Here is a 24,953-nt window from a genome sequence, read left to right on the forward strand (position 1 = left end):
CTTTCTCGGTCCGAATCGCTCTCGTTGCTGGTGTAAACAATGGGGAAATGTGAGGAGACTTTCAACTTGTGACGTCACGCTACTTCCGGTACAGGCAAGGCTTTTTTTTTTATCAGCGACCAAAAGTTGCGAACTTTATCGTCGATGTTCTCTACTAAATCCTTTCAGCAAAAATATGGCAATATCGCGAAATGATCAAGTATGACACATAGAATGGCTCTGCTATCCCCGTTTAAATAAAAAAAATTCATTTCAGTAGGCCTTTAAGGGCTATGTATAAGTCAACTTTGATTGATTGATTTTAACAACATCACATTAATCAGTATGTCAAAATAGCAGCATAAGCTAGTTAGCTCTCTGTGATCACGACACCGCTAAAAAGTATTTGTCTGTGTTAGCACTCATAATAAAATGATTGTGAATACTTGGTTAGTATTCAGGTCACGAGACGTAAATGGAGAATTGTTGGCGGTTTTTGGAATTTTTTTTGAGGGCTTTATGGGCGCAATAGAGTACTCCCATTAGCTGCTTTGTTAGCCACCTCGTACTTGCTGTATTTTACTAAATAGAATGCATTTAAAAAAGAAAAACGGTGTGTTCTTGTCTTACAAAGGGATTGTGAATGATGGGCAAAATTCCAAGCAAAAACTTGCAAGCAAAAATTTGAGTTACAAGCAATTGGCGTAGCGAATAGCTCAACGGCGAACATTTATCCATGACAATATTGAAAAGCAGCTGGAAGGAGATACAGTAGAAGTCCACTGTCCAAGCTAAATGCTGTACATTGTTATTAAATTACTTTAATACACTACTCTAGTTGTTTGTGGTACATCCTCCACACACATAAACACATACTTTGAGAAGGACTGCCCCGGTGTGTGTAAAGCGCTCTTGTTGTAAACGTCATAGTTTTTGGCCCGGGGTAAACTCACGTGTTACCATTTCAAATTGAAGCAGTCAGGGACAGCCGATTTGAATCAGCTAACTTCACGCTACATTTCTGGCCTTTTTTTCCCTCCCTGAGTGCAGTGAACCCCCCCCCCCCCCCCCCCCCCCCCCCGAAAAAGCTTTTTGACAGTTTATTACTTGCTTTCGGTGGCTCGTAGGAGGGGTCCGCGTCGGATTCCACAGTGAAGGAGGAAGACACGTTTTGACAGATTCCTCAGCAGCGAGGCTAAAAGGGGCGTTCACCGGCAAGTGTCAAACTCCACGCACGCATCAAGCTAACCCCGCTGCGCCGACGCTCACCGGAAACCGCTCGAACGAAATAAAAGCGGCATCCATGGATTTCGAACTCTCTGGCGTTTTGCAACTTGTGCCGTGCGTTTTGAATACACACACAGGAAAACGGCGTTATTTGTTTTATGTAAAGGCGCGTATCAGAAAACACTTCCGATGTGCGCGCTCTTAAATTTTATTTTTTTATTTTTAAAAAGCCCAAAACGGAAGTGCTCGCGTTCATCTCTCCAGCTTGACGCCGCCGAACTAACCGTCCGCCCAGCTTGGCCGAGTTTACATCGGAGTGCTGCTCGTCGCGCTTATATAACTCGCTGACGACATTTTTGCTCCCAGGGACACATCTTTTTTTTTTAAAACGTCACAGTGTCACACTTTTTTTTTTTGGTCGAACAGTTTGCGAGTTTTCTTCAATGAATTAAAGCCGCGGGAGAAAGTGGAGCAGACTCGGATCTCCTTCCTTCCTCCTGCGTCGACCTTGTTTACTTTAGTTGCCAAATAGTGAGCCGCCCAGCGCGGTGTTTATTCCGTGAAAAGTGGCGTCAGCTGCACGGATTGTCATGTACCTGCGTGGACTTTCTCTGTTTTTTTTTACACAGAAGATGACTTAAACGGAAGAGTGCTCCACCTTCCTCCAAACAACAAATAAGGTAAGCCTCACTTCCTACTAACACAATCACTTTTATTTTTTTTAACTGACCTCTTCCTTATATACGTGTTTTTTTCTTGCGTGTTTTCGATGAATAGGCACTATAGCAGGCATAAGTAGTTGGTAAAGGCGTGTGATCGGTGCAGTGGATCCACGCAGCCAACAGGTTGCACTAATGTTGCGCTCCTCTTCGGGGAAAGCACAGCAATGCAAGCGTGGAAAACCCAACATTTCCTCTTAAAACATTCCGATAATGTCACGCGTGCATCTTTGCATTTAGTGCAGTCCACTAGTGGGCATAACTACAGTAACATTGCTGCATCTGATACTAAAACCTATGATAATACAGCAGTTTCTTTTTAGTCTGCGTTGTTCTGTTTTGTAACATTGCCTTATTGAGCCCGAAGAAATAGGTTAGTAGACATATTAGGATCTTTTAAAAAGGTTAATCATAATTTACTGTAATGTTTTTTGCATTAAAAGTTCATGTTTTATCACATTTAATGAAATGTGAATAGGTCTTGTGGGACACAACATTAGGTACACCATGAGGTCCAATGACACATACTAGAAATTGAAACTTTTATTAGTAGATTGCACAGTTCAGTACATATTCCGTACAATTGACCACTAAATGGGAACACCCGAATACGTTTTTCAACGTGTTTAAGTCGGGGTCCACGTAAATCAATTCATGGCACATCACACAAATTAATCATCAGAGTATATACATTGAATTATTTACATTATGTACAATATTTACAATCCGGGAGGGTGGGATGAGGAGGGTTTAGTTGATATCAAATTGCATCATCAGAGAAATGGACATTGAAACAGTGTAGGTCTGACTTGGTAGGATATGCACAGCGAGCAGAGAACATAGTGAGTTCAGAAAGCATAAGAACAAGTACATACATGTGATTATTTACATGTGGTTATTTACAATCCGGGGAGGTGGGATGTGGTGGGGGTAGGGTGTTAGTCAAGGGTTGAAGTTGACTGGAGGTGTTCTTTTAGTGCGGTTTTGAAGGAGGATAGAGATGCACTTTCTTTTATACCTGTTGGGAGCGCATTCCTTATTGATGTGGCATAGAAGGAGAATGAGTTAAGACCTTTGTTAGATCGGAATCTGGGTTTAACGTGGTTTGTGGAGCTCCCCCTGGTGTTATGGTTAAGGGAGTAGTTTGACATGTACTTCGGTATCAGGGAGGTGTAGCGGATTTTATAGACTAGGCTCAGTGCAAGTTGTTTTACTCTGTCCTCCACCCTGAGCCAGCCCACTTTTGAGAAGTGGGTTGGAGTGAGGTGTGATCTGGGGTGGAGGTCTAAAAGTAACCTTACTAGCTTGTTCTGGGATGTTTGGAGTCTAGATTTGAGGATTTTGGAGATGCTAGGGTACTAGGAGGTTGTTCTGTTTTGGAACATTGCCTTATAGAGCCCAAAGAAATAGGTTAGTAGACATATTAGGATCTTTTAAAAAGGTTAATCATATTTTACTGTAATGTTTTTTTTTGCATTAAAAGTTCATGTTTTATCACATTTAATGAAATGTGAATAGGTCTTGTGGGACACAACATTAGGTACACCATGAGGTCCAATGACACATACTAGAAATATCATTTGCTGTGGTGTGGAAGTGCACTGCATCATGCTGACAGCAGTGGCGTGTCCAGGGTTTTTATTTCCCCCCCAGGGGTGGCACCCATAAAACACTATAGTAGTGTAACATTTAATTTAGTCTGTCGCTCTTATTTAAGTATGGAACGTAATTTATGTTACACATGAATTCTTACTTACATGTTACTGGATCACATTACTAATATTTTCAAGTAACACATTTGTTGTATTTTTAAGTTTATTTTCCTGTGTTTTTGTTCCTTCCGTTTGTTTCTGTGTGCTCCCAGCTTGGGAGAAGGCAATAGAAAAAGAAAGCTGGAGACTTGTATGTGTGGAGCTCGAATAAAGTGGAGTCAAGCGTGTGCTGCCATTGTGGTACTTTTTTTTTTTTTTTTTTTTTTTTTTTTTTTTTTTAGCAAGGAAGACAACAAAACAATATTTTTCTTTAAAAACCCGCCTTTAACCCCCAGCCGTCGAAGTTGGTGGGAGAAAAAATAAAAGGGTTATTTAAGTTCACCAGGGTTACCACCACTAAGTATGGAGTGAAAGTTCTTGCAAGACAATTGCTGACATTAAACAATATTGCAAACATTGAGCTATTATTGTAGTACGTCAGACAATTTGCAACAGTTGGCAAAAAATACAAGTACAGTATGTTAAACTTCCTCTTGAATAAAGTATTTTTACATAGCTTTTATTTAAATACAAACAGATTAGGTCCTCATTCAAATCCACTCTTTACTTTGCTGGCAACAGAATTGTTTGAAATATTACACTGTGCGCCTTTAAGAGTATTTGCACGGCAAATACATTACCTGGATTAAGTAGTACAAGAATCACGGTGGAATAACAAAAGATGGTGGGACTGGAATAACGTTCAAAACAGATGAATGAGCCTGTTCTTGTGTTGGCAGGCAAACATATTAAACACACTTGTGTTAAAAAAAAAATAAAAAAATAGTGTAACTAAAAAGATTTATATTTAATGAAGGACCACGGACGTCTAGAACCTGCCTGCTCATCAATCAAAAAAGAATGCCCGCCACCCGGATATGTTTGCACCGAATCCGTAGATATGAAGTACAAATGATAAAACATTGAATATTAAAAGTATGTAAACCATTCCTACCTTGTTTACTTCCCTGACAACCTCTTCAAAAGCGTTCTAATCCATCAGAAATAGCCTTCCATTAATTTTCTATCGAAGTCCCTCAAGCAGCGAAAATGTGTCTAAGTCAAACATGTTGGAGAGTGTGTTGCATATATTACCAATCAGGCCTAAAATTGCTTAAATGGGTGTATTTTTTAATTGTGTACGGTACTTTTAAATATTTGTTATAATGTCAACATAATTCAGTGGGCAAGTTGTGTTTTTTTGTATCACATATTTTAACATTCTGTGTTGGTTTTTGATTAATTAAACCGTGAGTTTGAAAGGTTGTCCAAATTAGTACCTATGTAATGAGTCTGTGCAACATCTGCTAGTGTTAAAGCACATGGTCATTAATAATTGCTGACAAGTCAAGTCACTATTTCTCATATTTTATGTTTTAAAAACTAATTTGGGACAATCCCCGGGCTATCGATTGGGTTATCTGAATTAAGCAGTTCTTTGACGTACCTCTAGGTTGGGCGTGAGTGTTAGCTTACTATGGTTTGAAAAACACTACCTCAAATGTTTCCGCCTGTGATTGGGGTGGCACCTTGCACATGCCAGCCCTGGTCACCCCCAAGACACGCCACTGGCTGACAGCCGTCTCCAATATTTTGGTTGCTTTTTTAGCCACATTGGAGGAAAGGAAATATTAGGATTTTTTAAAGTAATATTTTCTTGATTTCATATGTTTCATTATACTACAAATAATACACTTTTAAATAGTTAAATTTAAAATACAAGGCTGTTTGTAATATTATCTTTATGAGGGGGTTGGGAATATTTTAAGAATATGATACATCCATCCATCCATTTTCTACCGCTTGTCCCTTTTGAGGTCGCGGGGGGTGCTGGAGCCTATCTCAGCTGCATTTGGGCGGAAAGTGGAGTACACCCTGGACAAGTCGCCACCTCATCACAGGGCCAACACAGATAGACAGACAACATTCACACTCACATTCACACACGAGGGCCAATTTAGCGTTGCCAATCAACCTATTCCACATATTTTCATTTAAATGATAATATTCTTTTTTTTTTTCATTGTATTTTCTCGTTATATATATTTTTATTTTTTTTATTTGACATTATACTTTCTTATTAAATCATTATTAATTTAAAGGCCTACTGAAACCCACTACTACCGACCACGCAGTCTGATAGTTTATACATCAATGATGAAATCTTAACATTGCAACACATGCCAATACGGCCGGGTTAACTTATAAAGTGCAATTTTAAATTTCCTGCGAAACTTCCGGTTGAAAACGTCTAGGTATGATGACGTATGCTCGTGACGTCGATGGTTGAAACAGAAGTATTGGGACGCCATTGTATGCAATACAAAAAGCTCAGTTTTCATCGCAAAATTCCACAGTATTCTGGACATCTGTGTTGGTGAATCTTTTGCAATTTGTTTAATGAACAATGGAGACTGCAAAGAAGAAAGCTGTAGATGCGATCGGTGTATTAGCGTCTGGCTACAGCAACACAACCAGGAGGACTTTGACTTGGATAGCAGACGCGCTATCCGACGCTAGCCGCCGACCGCATCGATGATCGGGTGAAGTCCTTTGTCGCTCCGTCGATCGCTGGAACACAGGTGAGCTTCGGTGTTGATGAGCAGATGAGGGTTGGCGTAGGTGGAAAGCTAATGTTTTTATCATAGCTCTGTCGAGGTCCGTAGCTAAGTTAGATTCAATGGCGTCGTTAGCAACAGCATTGTTAAGCTTCGCCAGGCTGGAAAGCATTAACCTTGTAGTTACAGGTCCATGGTTTAATAGTAATGTTGATTTTCTGTCTATCTTTCCAGTCAGGGGTTTATTTCTTTTGTTTCTATCTGCAGTTAAGCCCGATGCTATCACGTTAGCTCCGTAGCTAAAGTGCTTTGTCGATGTATTGTCGTGGAGATAAAAGTCACTGTGAATGTCCATTTCGCGTTCTCGACTCTCATTTTCAAGAGGATATAGTATCCGAGGTGGTTTAAAATACAAATCCGTGATCCACAATAGAAAAAGGAGAGAGTGTGGAATCGTCGCTTTCTCGGTCCCAATCGCTCTCGCTGCTTGTGTAAACAATGGGGAAATGTGAGGAGACTTTCAACTTGTGACGTCACGCTACTTCCGGTACAGGCAAGGCTTTTTTTTTTATCAGCGACCAAAAGTTGCAAACTTTATCGTCGTCGTTCTATACTAAATCCTTTCAGCAAAAATATGGTAATATCGCAAAATGATCAAGTATGACACATAGAATGGATCTGCTATCCCCGTTTAAATAAAAAAATTTCATTTCAGTAGGCCTTTAATTAAAACATATACCCAAATTTTTTAAAGAAATGCACTGAGAGCTGCTCCTAAAATTTTGGTGAACTTATTAAGCTGCATGGCATGACAATATTTGTAACTTGAAAAAATATTTATGTATTTTTAAAATCGATTTTTGTTATTCATCTATAGGAAATGCACTTCATTATAATGTACAGAGAGCTGTTAGTAACATTTCAGTTGACTTGTGAAGCTACGTGGCGTGGGAATATTACAAACTTAAAATGTTATTTTGTATGTTTTGAATCAAGGTACATGTAGTTATACTTTTTTTTAGGAAATGCACTTAATTATACTGTAATGCCAGCTGTTTGCATTATTTCAGTTGACTTATATTACAGAAACTTAAAGCGATTATTTACTTTATACAGATAATTAAGGCAATCATGACTGTATTGTCAAAACGACCAAACCCCCTTTTTAACTGCATTCCTATCTTTGTAAGGGTATAATTTGATACTGGATGTTAGATTGTGTATTAACAAAGTGCTCTACCTTGCACAAGTTTTTCAAACGTTGGGCTCATTTGAGCGTCATAGCAGCAGCAGAGGAAATGCAAGAAAGAGCTGCTCTTTCAGGGCCCAAACTCTCACACATGTGACAGGCCTTCCAGGAACAACTGCATACAAATATTTGCCTTCATACAAGGCAGCAGCCCTCTGGCTATGGCTGAATGTTTTGGTCTCCAACATGAGCACTTAACTATTTCTTCTCATGTATCATGTTAAACTCCGATCATGTTGCTCCCATTTTGCGCTTTCTTGCGAGTGCAGATAGTTCACTGCGTTAGGGGCGGGTGAGTATGGGGTTGTTTTGCACGGACAGGTGAAAGCATATTTTGGCACTGAAACTCACTTCAAAGCACTTTTTTTATGTTCTGTGGTAGGTTGTCTGTCTTTAATTTGCGTCAGATTGGTTCGCGCGTGGGTGCTATTTGTGAGTCTGCCATGTTGTACCAGCATGGGTGTTAAAGAGGGGAGGAAATGGCCTGTTTGATGCTATTGACGTTTCTGCAGCGATAGATAAGACACACACGTTCCTGCAAGCGTTACCTTGCTGACGTTTCTGTGTTTTTCTTGACAGTGTGCATTGACTTTTATCATTTTAAAGATGCGGTCAAACTAACTCTCGTCTGTTTGTTTGGTCACGTGTGAACATAGTCTGGCTAAACCAAGACTAAAACCAAATATAAAAGGTAATAATGATAACCGCGGGGAAACTCCCGACGGTTAGCACTGTTTTAAATGAAAATGATCGAAAAACCGTGATTGATAACTGCATTTTGATAAACTCACAGACTGACTGGCGCCAGCTTGGTAGCTTGAACACTAACATAAAAACAAGAGACATTAACGTCTTTCCCCATTAAGAAATGACATACCCTAATACTAAACTTTTATAAACACTTTGCTGTCTGAGCAACTAAGATATTCAATTGTGCACATTGTAACTACGAGCTGTCCTGTCTTAGAACAGAGTGATCGTTTTATACTCAGAGGAATACATAAGAGAGGCGTTTATTACAGTGCGTTCAAGGACGGCTAAACAGAGTACGACGCCACAACGCCCACCAGAAGTAATACATAATAGATTCAATTTATTTTTACACTTTTCATTTAAATGAATCCAAAAGTGCTACAGTACAAACGATTATTTAAAACAAAAGAAGTTATGCCATTAAAACAGATTAAATACTAAGATTAAAACACTATCAGTGAAGCTTATTAAAAACAAAACAGTGTGTAACAGTGTGTCTATTTGTTTTAGTTATTGAAAAACACTTGATCAACAGATTTCAGTGTGTGTCTAAGTACTTTTTGAGCACATTCAACAATACCGTGATAATGATAACCATTATGATTTTGGTCACGATAACCGTTATATGGAATTTCCAATATTCCATATTTCCAAGACCCCGAGTGGCTAAGAGATGGATCTCAGCCCGCCTGCGAGCGGACATGGTCGACTCTATCCGACCAACGCACCAAAACAGCTTATATGATGTCACAAAATGCGAGCAAAACCAGGTGATGGTCAGAAACGCCATCAACTTGAACCTTTGTGACGTCTTAATGCAATTTGTATAGTTTTCTATACACCTGAGCAGGTAAAAATTCCCCCAAAAGTTTACAATCATATATGACCCGTTGCATTATTTGGTCCGCAGACAAATAGAAACGTAAACGCTAATTGAACCGTGCTATAATGATTTATTTTTTTGGTTCCGGACCAGAGTACCAAGCTAAGCCCAACCTAAATGTCCCTGGTTGGAAATGGAAGGGATAATCAACAATTAATTAATAATACTATCTTTTTTATATCATATTTTCACAAGTATGGGCCAATGTGCCATTTATTTACTCAACTGCATATAGTGTGATGCCCTTTTTTCGCAGTGTCAAACAATTTTGTCTGTACATTAACGAAGCTTAAAACAACAAAAAGACAATTATTATGCAGGAATGCAGACAAAACGATGGAAGCAAGGCAGACAGGATTGACAAAATATAGACATGACACACCCAACATTGCTGAGCAACCACATCTTAAGCTCTTCTAAAAACATCATCACTTTTAAAGACTGCTTCTCTATATAATCTAAGATCCTCTTCCAAGGATCTTGTTTAACGACAATCAATAATACTGTACCCACCTCGGTGGGTGCTGCTGTTTTAGTTAGCAACTTATTTCAAATGGGTTCTGTCGTTCATTGAGGAAATGTAAGTATCAGACGTGGGGGTGACCCAACACAACAATCAACAAATGTTAAACGCCCAATGTGTTGACAAATTACAGTGGCAGACGAACACAGACTCAACCAGATAGAGTGACCACGGGAATGACCAATCACACGTCAGCCAAAAGTGGTTTGACCAATCGATAAGCTTGTGGAAAACCAAAGGGAAACTGGCATCAGCTTGAGTGTCCGTTTTCCGCTTCTTCTAATTGCTTGGCCCGTCCCCATTTAATATCGTATACATGTTTTAAAGTGGTTAATCTGCCATTCTCACATTCAACAGCTAACGGCTATTATATTAGATTACATCATCAAAGTTTGTATTTTATGTATGCAAAGACAGCCTATTGACGAGATAACTTCACTTGCCAGTGTGCAAACTTCCGTAATCAAACTGTATTCACTTTCCTGCGGTGTATTGAGTCGCAGTCCAAACATGGGAGAATCTTTCCGAATGTTCTCAACTAATTTTTCCAAGTCACCATGGAGTTAAAGTTAAAGTTCCAATGATTGTCACACACACACTGGGTGTGGTGAAATTTGTCCTCTGCATTTGGCCCCCTGGGAAGTGAGGGGAGCAATGAGCAGCAGCATGGGCCGTGCTCGGGAATCATCTGGTGATTTATCCCCCAATTCCAACCCTTGATGCTGAGTGCCAAGCAGGACATCTGCATGGATGTAGGTCGTCATGTTGTCTTTTCGGTGGCTGACTAATTGAGCACCCCTGCTGTTTGCATCCAAGTAGTGCACTTCATTTTGTTTTAATTTCTTTAGGGAATTATTCCTCAAAAATTTTCAGTATGGATGCATGTATATGTGCTGCTGATTCCGATACTGATCATCCATGAGTGGGATAGACTGATACCAATCACATGTGTTAACTGTACATTTTTCAGTTAATTTATGGTTGCTATTGACTGTTTGCCAATATCAACCCAATATGTAAACTAGTTCCTGATTCTATTGTATTACATACAATTGTTTGTTCGAAACAAAGCCCAAAACACTCAATAAACGATTGGGAACTGAGGAAACTAATTGTTGAAGCTTTGAAAGTGGAATTCTTTCCCATTCTTGTTTTATGTAGAGCTTCAGTCGTTCAACAGTCCGGGGTCTCCGCTGTCGTATTTTACGCTTCATAATGCGCCACACATTTTCGATGGGAGACAGGTTTGGACTACAGGTGGACCAGGAAAGTACCCGCACTCTTTTTTTACGAAGCCACGCCGTTGTAACACGTGCTGAATGTGGCTTGGCATTGTCTTGCTGAAATAAGCAGGGGCGTCCATGAAAAAGACGGCGCTTAGATGGCAGCATATGTTGTTCCAAAACCTGTATGTACCTTTCAGCATTAACGGCTAACTAAACAAAAGCAAAAACTACTTTCTACTTATCATTTAAATCCTTTGGTTTTTGCCCTCTAAGTTCTCCTGTGTCCAGGGAATTATTTCTTGAGTTTTTAAACATTATCAAAAACGACAACAAATATTTAAAGAAACTAAAAATATCAACCTAATCCTTCTTGTATCAATCGTATATTGATACTACCCTTGGAATTAACACCACCGGTTAATGGATCGATCCCCCCTCCACTTACGTGTTGTGTACTGACTGTGACAATGCTGACACACCAATAGTTGTTGTTTTGTCCTCTCTAACTCTTATTAATCTACTTTGTAATCTCCTGTTAAAACGGCTTACTTTTTGCTACAACATGGTTCCGTCTACACGTCCTACAGTTCACTAAGCACTTGGTTTTTTGGTGTTGTTTAAAGCCATCTTAGCAGTTAGCCTAGCTATTAGCATGCCTGCTCCTAGCTTGCTCTCGGTGTGTAATATGTTGAGTGATAGTGATACATTAGCTACTAAGAAACACAGTTTATTTGCCATGTTGGATGTGTTTATTGCTGGATTAGGGGAGCGGCTCCACACTGTGTATAGATAAACCTAAATAGCTGCCACGGGACTAAAAATAAAAACAGTGTCAGCCAGAGTGGATAGATATTTGTGATCGCCATTAAAAGGCATTCATCGGCAATGGTGATCACATACTTAAAAAAAAAAAGAAAGGCCTATACTGATTGGTGGCCTTTAGATCGATATATCCCTAATTTTCCGTGATCACTTTGTCACTACTAATGCCATCTTCTCTTTCTCTTTCTATGTTCTTGGAATCACCCTGGAAGAATAACGAAATGGATCAGAGTGGACCGAATTGCAACGGTAATCGAGACGGCCGCCTGTCATTCGTGGAGTCTGTCATACTCGTCGATGGGGATAATGGGACCGCTTCTCTGCAGCCAACCGCCCCAGCCCCAAATGGACGGGTTGGAACCAAAGACCAAGTGGCGCTAGAAAGCCTTTTTGACTCCCACCAGCAGGTCTTCTGTGAAGGGTCTGACATGAAGCCTGGTAAAATGATGAGACTAGAGAAGCCGGAGCAGCCGGATATCAATATGTTCAACATTGAAGACGACTTGGCGATATTGAATCAGAATTTTTCAGAACTGGACAACACGTCCACCTCTGTCATCAACACGTCTGTCCTAGGCAACCTCCCCCTGCCTGACCTTTTCCCCCAGCACATCAAACAGGAGGGGGACTTCTCGTTGGATAAAGAATTGGGACCTTATGGGGGTCACACGGGCGCTGCTTCCTGTGATTTGACAGGGAGTCGCCTGATCGAGGAGTGTGCGCTTTGGAAAGACTTGGACCTTCCGGGATCCATGCCAGAGATCAGCGACTTTGAGCTAGATTCAGAAGTGGCTCACTTGGATAACATCCTGCACGATAGCGGCGGCGTGGGCGGACCTCTCGGAGGCTTGCCAAAAGCAACAAAACCGCCCATGGACAATGGCGGTAGCTGTCAAAATGCTAACGGCGCAAGCCAGCAGCACCACACCGTCCTCCACCATCCTCACCAGCAGCACCTTGTACAGCACCAGCTTCACCATCAACATCCGTCTTCACTTCTCACCAGCGTGGTCATCAAGGAGGAGAAGGACCCCGACCACTCTTTCATCCACATCCACACTCCCGGTGTGGTCAAGCAGGAGAAGCAGGAGCGGCCCGCTTTCTGCCAGTCGCAGTGTCTCCGAGGCGGCTTGGGCTCGGTCCAAGCTGCGGCTCCGATGTCCTCGTCCGTGGGCGTGGACGCGGATCCCGGCTATCGCTACAGAGCCAACCCGCCCGCCACCATGACAGACCGCAAGCCCTTTGGCATGTACTCAAACCTACCCCCTGCTGGGGACAGCTGGATGCGAGGGGACGGGTATGGAGAGGGCCTCGCGGTTCAAAGGGCCAACGATGGGCTCCCCAACACTGCTGCTTTGACCTACCCTCTCAGCTTTTCAGGGTAGGTAACAATTTTCAAATAGCTGAAGTCGTTCCATTTGTGGGCTGGTTTGAGTGGCTGATGTGATCTTTGTCCAGCTTGACTAAACTGTGTTTGCTTGCAATTGAAACCATTGTGGTTAGATACAACATCTGATTTGAATCTAGATGACAAGGGCAGTTCAGACACGACTCACATGCAACATCTGAACTAGCAAAATGAAATCATACTTGATGAAATTGAAGTTAACGTTTAAATGCAGAATCCGGATCAGATCTCGGCTAAATAAGCTTTCTGACCCTCGATCATATTTAACAGAAATATATAATCTTCCATGATGGACTTTAAATTGCTATTCCATTTGTAATCTGGAACAAATACAGTAAGTTTTTTCATAGAAAATGCAAAAACCTCTACATGTTTAACCGGATTTTCTTCGAAAACATTTAAATTGCTGTTAGATGTGGATTCCGAATCAGATCCAAATTAAGTTTAGGCTTTGGGTCATGTTTACAAGTGTGGTAAAATATGAACGAGATGAAAACTTTAGAAAATTCACATTCAATATTTATAAAATGTGAAACTTGATCTGGATTTATTTTTTTGGACCAGCACAAATCTGATCAAATGTGTGGTTAAAAAAAAATTAGACATGAGACAATTGGAAAGAAATGAAAAACGTGACGATGCTATATTAGATTTTCTTAATATGTATTTTTTCAAATCATAAATTCAAAATTGCTGTTAAATATGGAATTGGGATCAGATCTGGATTTATTTTGGTTATAGACCAGCACTTAAAATCAGATAAAAGTTGGCAAGATCTAACTGTCAGAACATATCAAATGGGGTTTTCTTTGGTGAAATTTACATTGAGGTTAAATGTAAATCTGGATCGCATCTAGATTGAATTTGGTTTTGGACAAAAGTTAACAAGATTTATGCATCAAAATATATTACATGGGGCTTTTCTTGTTATAATACAAATTGGTGTTAAATGTGAATTTGGGTCTGAAATAGATTTGATTTGGTTTAGATCTACATTTAATTTGGATAAAAGTGAACAAGATATAAGCATTAGAACATATCAAATTGGGTTTTCTTTTTTTTAAATGAAAACTAGCGTTAAATTTGAATTTCGATAAGAGTGGATTTAATTTGCTTTTAGACCAGCACTTGAAATTTTATAAAATTTAATATGATATTAGTATCAGATAATATCACAGTGGCTTTACCTTGGTTAAATTTAAAACGAGTTTATATGTGAATCTGGCTCACATCTGGATTTTAATTTGGTTTTGTACCTGAACTTAAATTAGATACAAGTTAACAAGATATATGTATCAAAACATATTACACAGGGTTTTCCTTGTTATAATTCAAATTGGAGTTGAATATGAATCTGGATCAGAACTAAATTTAATTTGGTATTGGCCTCTGCACTCAATTTGGATAAAAGTTAACAAAATGTAAGCATCAGAATATATCACATGTGGTTTTCCTTTTTAAAATTAAAACTAGTTTTTGAATCTGGATCAGAGCTGAATTTAATTTGGTTTTCAAACACAAATTTGAAGCAAAAAAAAGGCCGTCAAAAGTTAAAATACATGTTCTCATTCAACAACATGACAAACCATCTCCAAACATTAGCTACTGTATCTGTCCAAGCAAGTTCAGGTCAGTTATAAATGGAGTTTCTGACCCTGCATGCAAATTGTGTAACATTTGACAGTCACACCAGAACATTATGGGGATGCGTCACCACACAGGAAGTGGCCAGTTGGTCATTTGTTTGATTCCTGTGGGAACGTGGAATTCCTTGCGGCACCAGAAGAATGGCTGGCCTGCTGCAGATTTGAAGAAGGAGAATGGATTTGTTACTTTTATGAGCTCTCGCCAAAGGTCAGGTGATGTTGGGGTGCCGATATTAACAGCCTTTGGTGAGGCTCAGAGGTTTTGGCCCAGCTGACTTGGTAAACAAGTGGATCATAAGCACATTACAGGTCTGGGTCTCATACTCTGCTTGTTGTTGCCCTCCTTCAGTGTCTCCTTGCTTGCGTTTCATGCTCGTAAACGCACACTTTATCCTCCTACGTCTCTAACAAGTGACTTGTTGCGTCTGTGTATTATAGCTGCGAGGTCAGTGAGTTCTTAGTCTCCCACGTGGTGTTTATAATGCAAATAGGAAGACAAAAAAGGCTCAGCGTCAGTCAAAAGCACAGCCTCTAGCTCTAGGTGTACTTTATTGACGCTCACCATGTCGCCCTATTCTTCCCGCCTAATTGGCCTTTTGAAGCTTTACATATTTGTAGAGGCAGGCAAAAATTAATGTTGGGGGGAAAAAAAGTTACACCACGGTCACTAGAGGTGGGGTAAATAATCAAATCGGACATGGACGATTATAAAATCGATTAGTAAATGTTGATGATCGATTTTTTTATTTTTTAAATTTTTTTAAATGTATTATTTATTTATTTATTATAACCTGCTCAGTGGCCTTGTGGTTAGTGTACGCCCTGAGATCGGTAGGTCGTGAGTTCAAACCGCGGCCGAGTCATACCAAAGACTATAAAAATAGGACCCATTACCTCCCTGCTTGGCACTCAGCATCAAGGGTTGGAATTAGGGGTTAAATCACCAAAATGATTACCGGGCGCGGACACCGCTGCTGCTCACTGCTCCCCTCACCTCCCAGGGGGTGAACAAGGGGATGGGTCAAATGCAGAGGTTAATTTCACCACACCTAGTGTGTGTGCGGACAATCATTGGTACTTTAACTTTACTTTAACTTATTTATTGTACATATAGTTATGCAGATAGTTGTAAAATTTGGCTGACTGCAGCGAGCCACCTCCCCGAGAGATCCAACCAGCTCTTTTATTTTAGGGTACCGGTACTTATGTTCCAGTTTTGCACACATTTTCATTAATTTAACAAATGTGGGAATTAATTTAACTGTTTATTACAAATGCAGGGCTCGAATTTAACCACGGTAACCGCGGCAAGTGCAGCGACCGCCCTTGTCACTTGCCGTAATGGCCAAAAAACTTGACCAGCATCGACGGCAAGAACATGCCGCGACCGCCCTTAACTTTTTACTTGTTGATGGACAATTGTAACGTAATTGTTTCGTCGAATAAATTGAAAAAAAAATCTGTGATTACTTTTTCCTTACATTTTCAACTGTTTAAAACATTGCATACTTTTTATATGGCGCAGCCATTTTGGGCGTAAGGGGACACTATGCCCATGTTATGTTTATATATATATATCAGCGTCAGTTAAGGTGGTGTCTCTCCAGGGGAAAGGGGGCGTCGCCCGGGAGCGTTACACTGTCCCGGACGACGCCCCCTTTTCCCCTGTCGCCAACACGTCTCCACCTCATCGCTGCCACCACAGCCTGGGGGTGGGGGCAATAGTCTACAGACTCTGATTACATTGAACACATTGTTTATTAAAAAATAACCAAATAACAATACCTTACAATAAATACAAATATTAGTGAAATAAAAAAGCCTACAATTTTTGGTTGTTTTCCGCTACATTTGCAGAATGCCGATATACAATATATATGTCGATATTTTTTCCGTAAAGTATAAAAGTATAAACAAAACAGTAAAACAGTCTAGTTTGTCTAAATTGTCGGACGATCGCTTCTCTGATGTCTCCATCATGTTCAGAAGTCTCTTCTTTATCTGGACATCTTCTTCTACTGCATTCAGCAGCTTTGTCTCCATTTGAAGTTTTCGTTGTAGTCTGTCGTGCTTGTGGCTGTTGAGTTTTGCCTAGTGAAAACAAACAAAAAAAATTTATAAGGATTTTTACAAAATTACATTCAATAATCATGAATACATTATTTGGGATAAACCCACTTTAGCACAGGTGTAAGATAGTAACATGTTATTTACAACATGTCAAATGGCCCTCAACATCGTCGGGAAACAATGTGTGTCAATAAAGCACTTCGAGGTATTTTAATTTTGACAGAAAAAAAACATTTAATGTAACTGCAGTTTTACTTAACTCAATATTATTTATTACAAGAAACTACTCAAAGCATTTTTAATACAACCCTATTTAAATAAATCTTAAACAGCTGAACTTTAATGTATGCTTGCCATCTTGACTTCTGATTCCAAAGCAAGTATTTTTGTCACACTGTTGTCAAACAATGATCATATTCAAACAAATGGGCAAAATATGATTCCACATTGTTGAAAGTGGTCATCTGAGAGCATTTGTAATTGCAGTGCAGTTCATATAAAAATGTTTTGATGCCCCATCTATCCGCCTTTTAACAGTATTACTTCCTAGCAATGAAGTTAGCGCCCACATACCTGAAGTATCTTTCACCACAGAAGATTGTCGACAGCTCCCATTGGAATCTTGCTGCTCTTGTACATCATTCGGCATATCTTTGTCTGTGACCAGGCTGTCAAGGGTGAATGGAGAATCCCAACTCCTGTGAGAGCTTGTGTCAATATCTGATGTTTCTATTCCAAATTGAATGGATGTAGTTGATGGAGAACCGCCCCAGATCTGCTGGCATAGTTGGAAGTACAGCAAAACAAATCTACCGTAACCACTTCTTCCACCTGCGACGACTGCTTGTCTGTACTTTCCACTAATCACTTTCAGTTTAGTGTTGATAGTTGTTTTTGTGATGTCCTCTTTCCGGTGATGTCCCTCCAAGTCCGTACCGTTCCAAAATAGGGTAAGAATGTCACCATACTTGGACTGGCAAGTTTCCCAGTCAACACTTTGTTGAGTTTTGTTAACTTTAAACTCCAAAATGTTGCTTAAAAGTAGCTGTACTTCTCTGTCAGTCCACATATATAATTATTTCTTGCCGTGACCTGCTATTTTTGCTATATGCCGCCTCCGAAAATGACATTTTGGATGTTTCTGATTGGCTAAAATGGTCTTAAGTCCTAGGCTACAGCGCCCCCAGTATTTTGGCATGCGTGTGACACTCAGTGTATGCGTTTGCTTGGGGACAGAGATGCGCACGTGTGGCTGGAGATCTTGTTAAGACCTTAGTTTAGGCGGTGGCTCTTTGTTGCTAAGGCGGCCGCCTTAGCAACAAAGCGCTGCGGGAAACCCTGTATGTATGTGTGTGTGTATATGTATGTATGTATGTATATATATATATATATATATATATATATATATATATATATATATATATATATATATATATATATATATATATATATATATATATATATATATATATATATATATATGTATGTATGTATGTGTATATATACATATATATGTGTATATATATATACATATATGTGTATATATATATATATATATATATACATATACTGTATATATATATATATATATATATATATATATATATATATATATATATATATATATATATATATATACGCATATATATATATATATATATATACGCATATATATATACGCATATATACATATGTATATATACATATGTATGCAAGCATGCTTTAGAGCACCTGCCTCGAAAGAAAATAATGTTTGCCTTGGTGCCCTAAAATATGAGTCCTCCTTTAAGGCAACACTTGCCTTGCCCTTAAAAAGTTAAAACTCGAGGCCAGCAAATGCACTGTTTTTTTAAAGATGCAAGTGATCCAAACACTTATTTGGTGGAATTAAAAGAAATGTAAAACACTATCGATATACTGTACATACATTAAAGATGCATCAATAATCAATTCTTGATCGAATCGTAGCTCCTGAATCGTAATCATAATCGAATCGCGAGGTGCCCAAAGATTCCTACCTCTAATGGTCACCAATCCCCGGTGACCCAGTGTTAGTCTGTGGTTGTTTGGCTCCAGTCTGCATAGAAAAAATAACCAAAAAAAAAAAACTTAGTTCACACAGATGTCAGACTTGTCAAAGTCTACTGCAATCACACTTAAAGGCGCCATCCTCGCATAACATACTAATATTGTATATATCGTATTATATTCCATAATATTGCTGTTTTGGTTCGTAATACATTTTAATTCTGAAAAGTCCAGTGAGTAAAGTTAGCACTTGCTTTTTATCCTGAGTGGAAAACCAACGCTTCCCATCCAACCTGATGGTGCTTGATAAGTGCTGCAAAGAGGAATGGGTAAAACTGCCCAAAGATAGGTGTCAAGCTTTTGGCATCGTATTAAAAAATACTTGAGGCTGTAATTGCTGCCAAAGGCGCATCAACAAAGTATTGAGCAAAAGCTGTGAATGCTTAGGGACGGCGTGGCGCAGTGGAAGAATGGCCGTTCGCGACCCGAGAGTCCCTGGTTCAATCCCCACCTAGTACCAACCTCGTCATGTCCGTTGTGTCCTGAGCAAGACACTTCACCCTTGCTCCTGATGGGTGCTGGTTAGCGCCTTGCATGGCAGCTCCCTCCATCAGTGTGTGTGTGAATGGGTAAATGTGGAAATAGTGTCAAAGCGCTTTGAGTACCTTGAAGGTAGAAAAGCGTTATACAAGTACAACCCATTTATCATTATTTATTTATCAGCACTATATGGCTGAAAACTATATAACGATATACGTTTTTTAAATTGATTGATATCGATAATCATTGATACATTTTATGACCTATTCAAGCGTGCCAATAAATATAGTAAATGAATTTCAGACTTACCAAGGGTGCTATTTATCAGTTGAGAGGGTGTCTGGTAGCCAGGTAGGATGAGCGCGGCTAAGGTAATAAAATAATGAAAGTAGACGTGAAGGTAGTTGCAGATTTCAGACACAAGATGGCAGTAGTGTATAAGCTATTGAACATTACCCAGAGTAGTTTGGGAAGCTGCTCATTAAACCGACACATTGCAGTGTCAGGATGTTGCGATCAACAAAACTAAAGACACGTTTCTGTTATTGAGTTGATATATCAATATATTACAGTTTCTCTTCTCACTCAAAGCAGAGAAGCCACAGCAAGACAGAAAGACGGCCCAACCAACTTTGGTAGTTGATACTGTTAACTGATTGGCTTTTAGGGTGTCCCTCCGATTGCTCAGTGACATTTCCTGTTTTCTGGGTTCCCAAAGCGCGAGCGACTTCACGAAACGCATCTTGCTTCATAATTTCTGGTTTCTTCCAACCAAAAAATATAAATATATATCAAATATTTTATCGAACACATTTTATATTGATATCGATTATGTGTCTATCGCGCTATATATTGATATAGTTTTATCGGCCCAGCCCTATAAAAAAACAAAACAAAAAAGAAATCGCATTGTTATTAATGGTGTATTGTCTTTAGAATTTTGAGGACAAACATTTATTTATTTCAGTTTGGATTAACATTGTAACTACTGCTGTCCCGATACCAATATTTTGGTACCAGTACCGAAATGTATTTCGATAATTTTCGGTACTTTTCGATACTGTTCTAAATAAAGGGCACCACAAAATATTGCTTTATTGGCTTTATTTTAACAAAAAATCTTACAGTACATTAAACATATGTTTCTTATTGCAAGTTTGTTCTTAAATAAAATAGTGAACATAAAAGACAACTTGTCTTTTAGTAGTAAGTACCGGTAAGTAAACAAAGGCTCCTAATTTAGCTGCTGACGTATGCAGTAACATATTGTGTCATTTTCCATTCTATTATTTTGTCAAAATTATTAAGGACAAGTGGTAGAAAATGAATTATTAATCTACTTGTTCATTTACTGTTAATATCTGCTTACTTTCTCTTTTAACATGTTCTATCTACACTTCTGTTAAAATGTAATAATCACTTATTCTTCTGTTGTTTGATACTTTACATTAGTTTTGGATGATGCCACAAATTTAGGTATCAATCCGATACCAAGTAGTTACAGGATCATACATTGGTCATATTCAAAGTCCTCATGTGTCCAGGGACATATTTCTTGAGTTTATAAACATAAGAAAAAGAACAAAAAACGAAAGAAGATTTTGTGATGCTAAAAAATATAGATCATAGTAGTATTGACTAGATACTGTACGCTCCTGTACTTGGTTACAGTGAATATTAGGTGTAGATCCACCAATGGCGTTTGTTTACATTGTGACGCCAGTGAGCTACGGTGTGTAGTGAAACATGTTTAGCTATTCCTCGTCCGGCAGGGATGATACTTGTAACAAACTTTATTTGTCGCCGTGGAGACAAGGATTAGTGATTTAGAAGTAACGACAACACTGCAGACTGTGGATGGACTTTAGCCACTAGCTAGCTAGCCATGTCTTAAAGCACCTCTTCCTGAGAGCGTTTCAGTGTTATAACTTCACCTTTATCTTTATCTTTAGTTTTTAAGCCTAAATGCGTTCGTTCTTCCTTTTCTATCGACACACATTGTCTGCTTGTAAGTACTCTGTGATTGTGCGCTGCCGAACATGCTCCTCCAATCGTAAAACCAGCAATGTCATGACATGATGACGGCGTGGGGGTTTGGGGGACCGGTACTTTTTAGAGGTGGTATAGTACCTAATATGATTCATTAGTATCTCAGTACTATACTAATACCGGTATACCGTACAACCCTAATTGTAACATAACAAAATGTGGAAAAAGTGAAGTGCTGTGAATACTTTCCGGATGCACTGTATATGTGAAAGGGTTATAACTCAATATTTTGTCCCACTCTTATTTTTTTTATTTACCCTCTTTTTGAAATAAAACTACCATTTTATTGCCTGTGTTGAAATGTGCTGTACTGTCAATGGAGCTGCCACATCGACACTACTAATCGATGTTCCAAAGGGCCTGTTGCCAGTTGCTCTTTCGCCCTCATTCCTCTGAAAAGAGTTGAACCCTCCCCTGCATACGGCGTGGCGCAGTTGGGAGAGTGGCCGTGCCAGCAACCTGAGGGTTCCTGGTTCGATCCCCACGTTCTACCAACCTCGTCACGTCCGTTGTGTCCTTGAGCAAAACACTTCACCCTTGCTCCTGATGGGTCGTGGTTAGGGCCTTGCATTGCAGCTCCTTCCATCAGTGTGTGAATGGGTGAATGTGGAAATAGTGTCAAAGCGCTTTGAGTACCTTGAAGGTAGAAAAGCGCTATACAAGTATAACCCATTTCACCCTCATTCCTCTGAAAAGAGTTGAACCCTCCCCTGCACATGAAATTAGAATGCATGCATGGCTAAAGTGATTGTTGCAACTTGTCTCCAAATTTGGTATTGTTGAACAGCCTGTGCGCGCATGCAACTGGAGCCCTTTTTTCTTTTCATCAGCCAAGGTTTAAATTTGTTTGTTTTGCTCTGACAGGGCTCCGACAGGTCAAACAAGCAAAATACTAGCCCAGTCTCTTCCTCCCAATATAATTATGTGTGAGAAACTCAGCCTTTCCCCCCCACAATAATTAAACCTAATTATATTCTATTAAAAACTGTTGACACCCTCTTCTGCAAACAAATTTATTTCTGGATGCACTGGATTGCAGGAGGGCGGGGCAAGTGGTTTTAATATCATAATTACATTTACATAATGACGGATTTTGCAAAAAGTGAGGGAAAAAAGAAGAAACCCATACAAGTGTGTTTAAAAACTTAAATTAACTTTTTTATCTCTTCATTTTGTAAATGTTTTCAAATTTGGTCAAAATGGCATGTGAGCGTTTTTTTGGGAGCATTTTTTTTTTTGCAGCATTGTTTGCTCATTAAAAAGAGACTGTGCTTTCATGTCAGACTCTCCAAGTCTCTTCACGAATTAAAAAATAATATCCAAAGGGATCTGATTAATCGCTAAATCGAGTGAGTTGCTACACTGACTCTGCCTGATCGCTCTTCTTCTTTGGTAGGCCAGGTGCATTAATTGCTTGTAAGCGACAGCGAACACGTAGCACCACATCCGTAAGTGGCGGTTCAAATCTATTTGAATGTATTCCAACCACTGATATTATTTTCAGACCAACGGCCTGAAGGATTCCCAAGTAGTGTGCAGACTCCACCTGCAGTAAACATACGGATTATGTAATCTCAACACTCAAACATTTTCACTTCACTTTTCTTCTTAGTGGGCCAAATAGAGAGAAAGCTGCACCAAGTTTGTAAACAATAGTTGCCCCCAAACAGATAAACAAGATCAAATCAGCATCATAACCAATGATAATTTTAATTAATTATATTTGTAATCTTTTTTTAAATTGCAGCACCGTGGCACAGTTAGTGCTCGTGCCTCACAATATAAGGTGAGGCACTTCATTTTGGTCTGCCGAGGTCTGTCGGTGTGGAGTTTGCATGTTCTGCCCGTGACTGCGTGGGTTCCCTCCGGGTTCCCTCCGGGTACTCCGGCTTCCTCCCACCGCCAAAGACATGCACCTGGGGATAGGTTGATTGGCAACACTAAATTGGCCCGAGTGTGTGAATGTGAGTGTGAATGTTGTCTATCTGTGTGAGACCAGCAATTAGGTGGCGACTTGTTCAGGGTGTACCCTGCCTTCCGCCTGAGTGCAGCTGGGATAGGCTCCAGCACCCGCACAACCAGGAAAAGGACAAGCGGTAGAAAATGGATGGATGGATCATCTTTTAAATCTTTTTGGGAGGTGTTTAAAAAAATATTTTGTGTAACAAGAAAACACAAAAATAATTGTAGAAAAACAAAGATAAACCTAGAATGATTTTTGTGTATAAATAATGTGTGTGTGTGTGTGTGTAAGCATTGTCTCTTACAAAAACCTTACTATATGTTTTGCCTGCCCAAACTATTTCTGAATTGTTCCATATTCGAACTGCTCCCACAGTGGAGTGTTTTAAGTCTCGTCTTAAGACCCACTTTTATTCTCTGGCTTTTAACACTACGTGAGTTGTGTGGTCCTCTGTTGTCCTCTGTGTTTTTAAAATTTTTGATTTCTATTTACTGTTTTAATTGGTTCTACCCTTTGAAATTGTTTTTAATCATATTTATTTTATATTGTTTTTAATTGTGTTTAATATTGTTGTGCAGCACTTTGGAAACATTTTGTTGTTTAAATGTGCTGTATAAATAAAGTGGATTGGATTGGATTGGATTGTTATTGCTCTCGCAAAGAATTTAGTTTTTAGGTTAGTCTGGAGCCCGTTCAATCATAAATCAATAAATAATAATGCATCTACTTAAATGGTAGAAATGACGCTTGAGTACATTAAGTCTTAAAGCCTCCTTTCCTGCGAGTAATGTGTTATTTCATAAATCGTTCTAGCTCAATCGAGTAAGTAAATGCCAATACTGTATGACAGTAATCCATCATAATTGCACGACTGATAATTATTTTCTTGCATGAAACAGGCTTAAATTTAGTGTGTACTTACGAAATGAAAACATTGTTAAAGGTTAATTTTAGTGTGCAGTCTCTGATGTGATGCAATTTGTATGTTTTGATTAATGTTTCAGGTTTTTGGAATGTTCTGCCTCCTGATGCCGATTGCTTTCTGGTAATGATATGGCAGCATCAAAATGTGTTTAGTTATACAACTGCTAAACTCAGTGTGATCAAAGAAAGGTTGTTTTAAAACCGTTGCAGCTGTTGCTTCAGAAAAACAAACAGCAGATCATGAAAATTTCCATGTAACATTGTCGAAATTTACCCAGCCCCCTGAGCAAATTACGCTATAATCAATATGACAAAACTGATGGATATGCAGCGTCATTATTATTGGCTAATGGTTCTCCCTAGTTCTTTTAATTGCAGAAGACATGCCTCTCCTCCCTTTTACATCATTCACAGGCAGAAAACATACAAGTTGCACATGTTGCCGGCCGTGTGACAGCTTGTCACCAGACCAACTCTGAGGACCTTACGCTGCAGGCCAGTCAATTATTAAACTCGTCCAAGGCTGCTGTACATGCGCGGGCAAACATACAACCGCCTCTAAGAGGTTGCTGCTTCAGTCTTACGCACATTATGTAACCACAGCAGCTATGTCTGTAAGGGGTGGGGGGTATGGG

General features: G+C 39.4%; 1 protein-coding gene across 4 annotated transcripts in view; it reads left to right on the forward strand.

The window, feature by feature from the left end:
- The first annotated feature begins 1,489 nt into the window (after positions 1-1,489).
- The window catches only part of LOC133607689 (glucocorticoid receptor-like), a 128,956-nt gene continuing 105,492 nt past the window's right edge, over positions 1,490-24,953 (forward strand). For all 4 annotated transcript variants that reach the window (XM_061962557.1, XM_061962558.1, XM_061962559.1 and 1 more), the window contains exons 1-2: positions 1,490-1,886; positions 11,903-13,071. In XM_061962557.1, the coding sequence (XP_061818541.1) occupies positions 11,912-13,071 (1,160 nt within the window). In that variant the 5' untranslated portion in view covers positions 1,490-1,886; positions 11,903-11,911. The remainder of the gene's footprint in view (positions 1,887-11,902; positions 13,072-24,953) is intronic.

The sequence above is a fragment of the Nerophis lumbriciformis genome, linkage group LG09 (genome assembly GCF_033978685.3).
Source record: "Nerophis lumbriciformis linkage group LG09, RoL_Nlum_v2.1, whole genome shotgun sequence".
Classification (NCBI taxonomy): Eukaryota; Metazoa; Chordata; class Actinopteri; order Syngnathiformes; family Syngnathidae; genus Nerophis; species Nerophis lumbriciformis.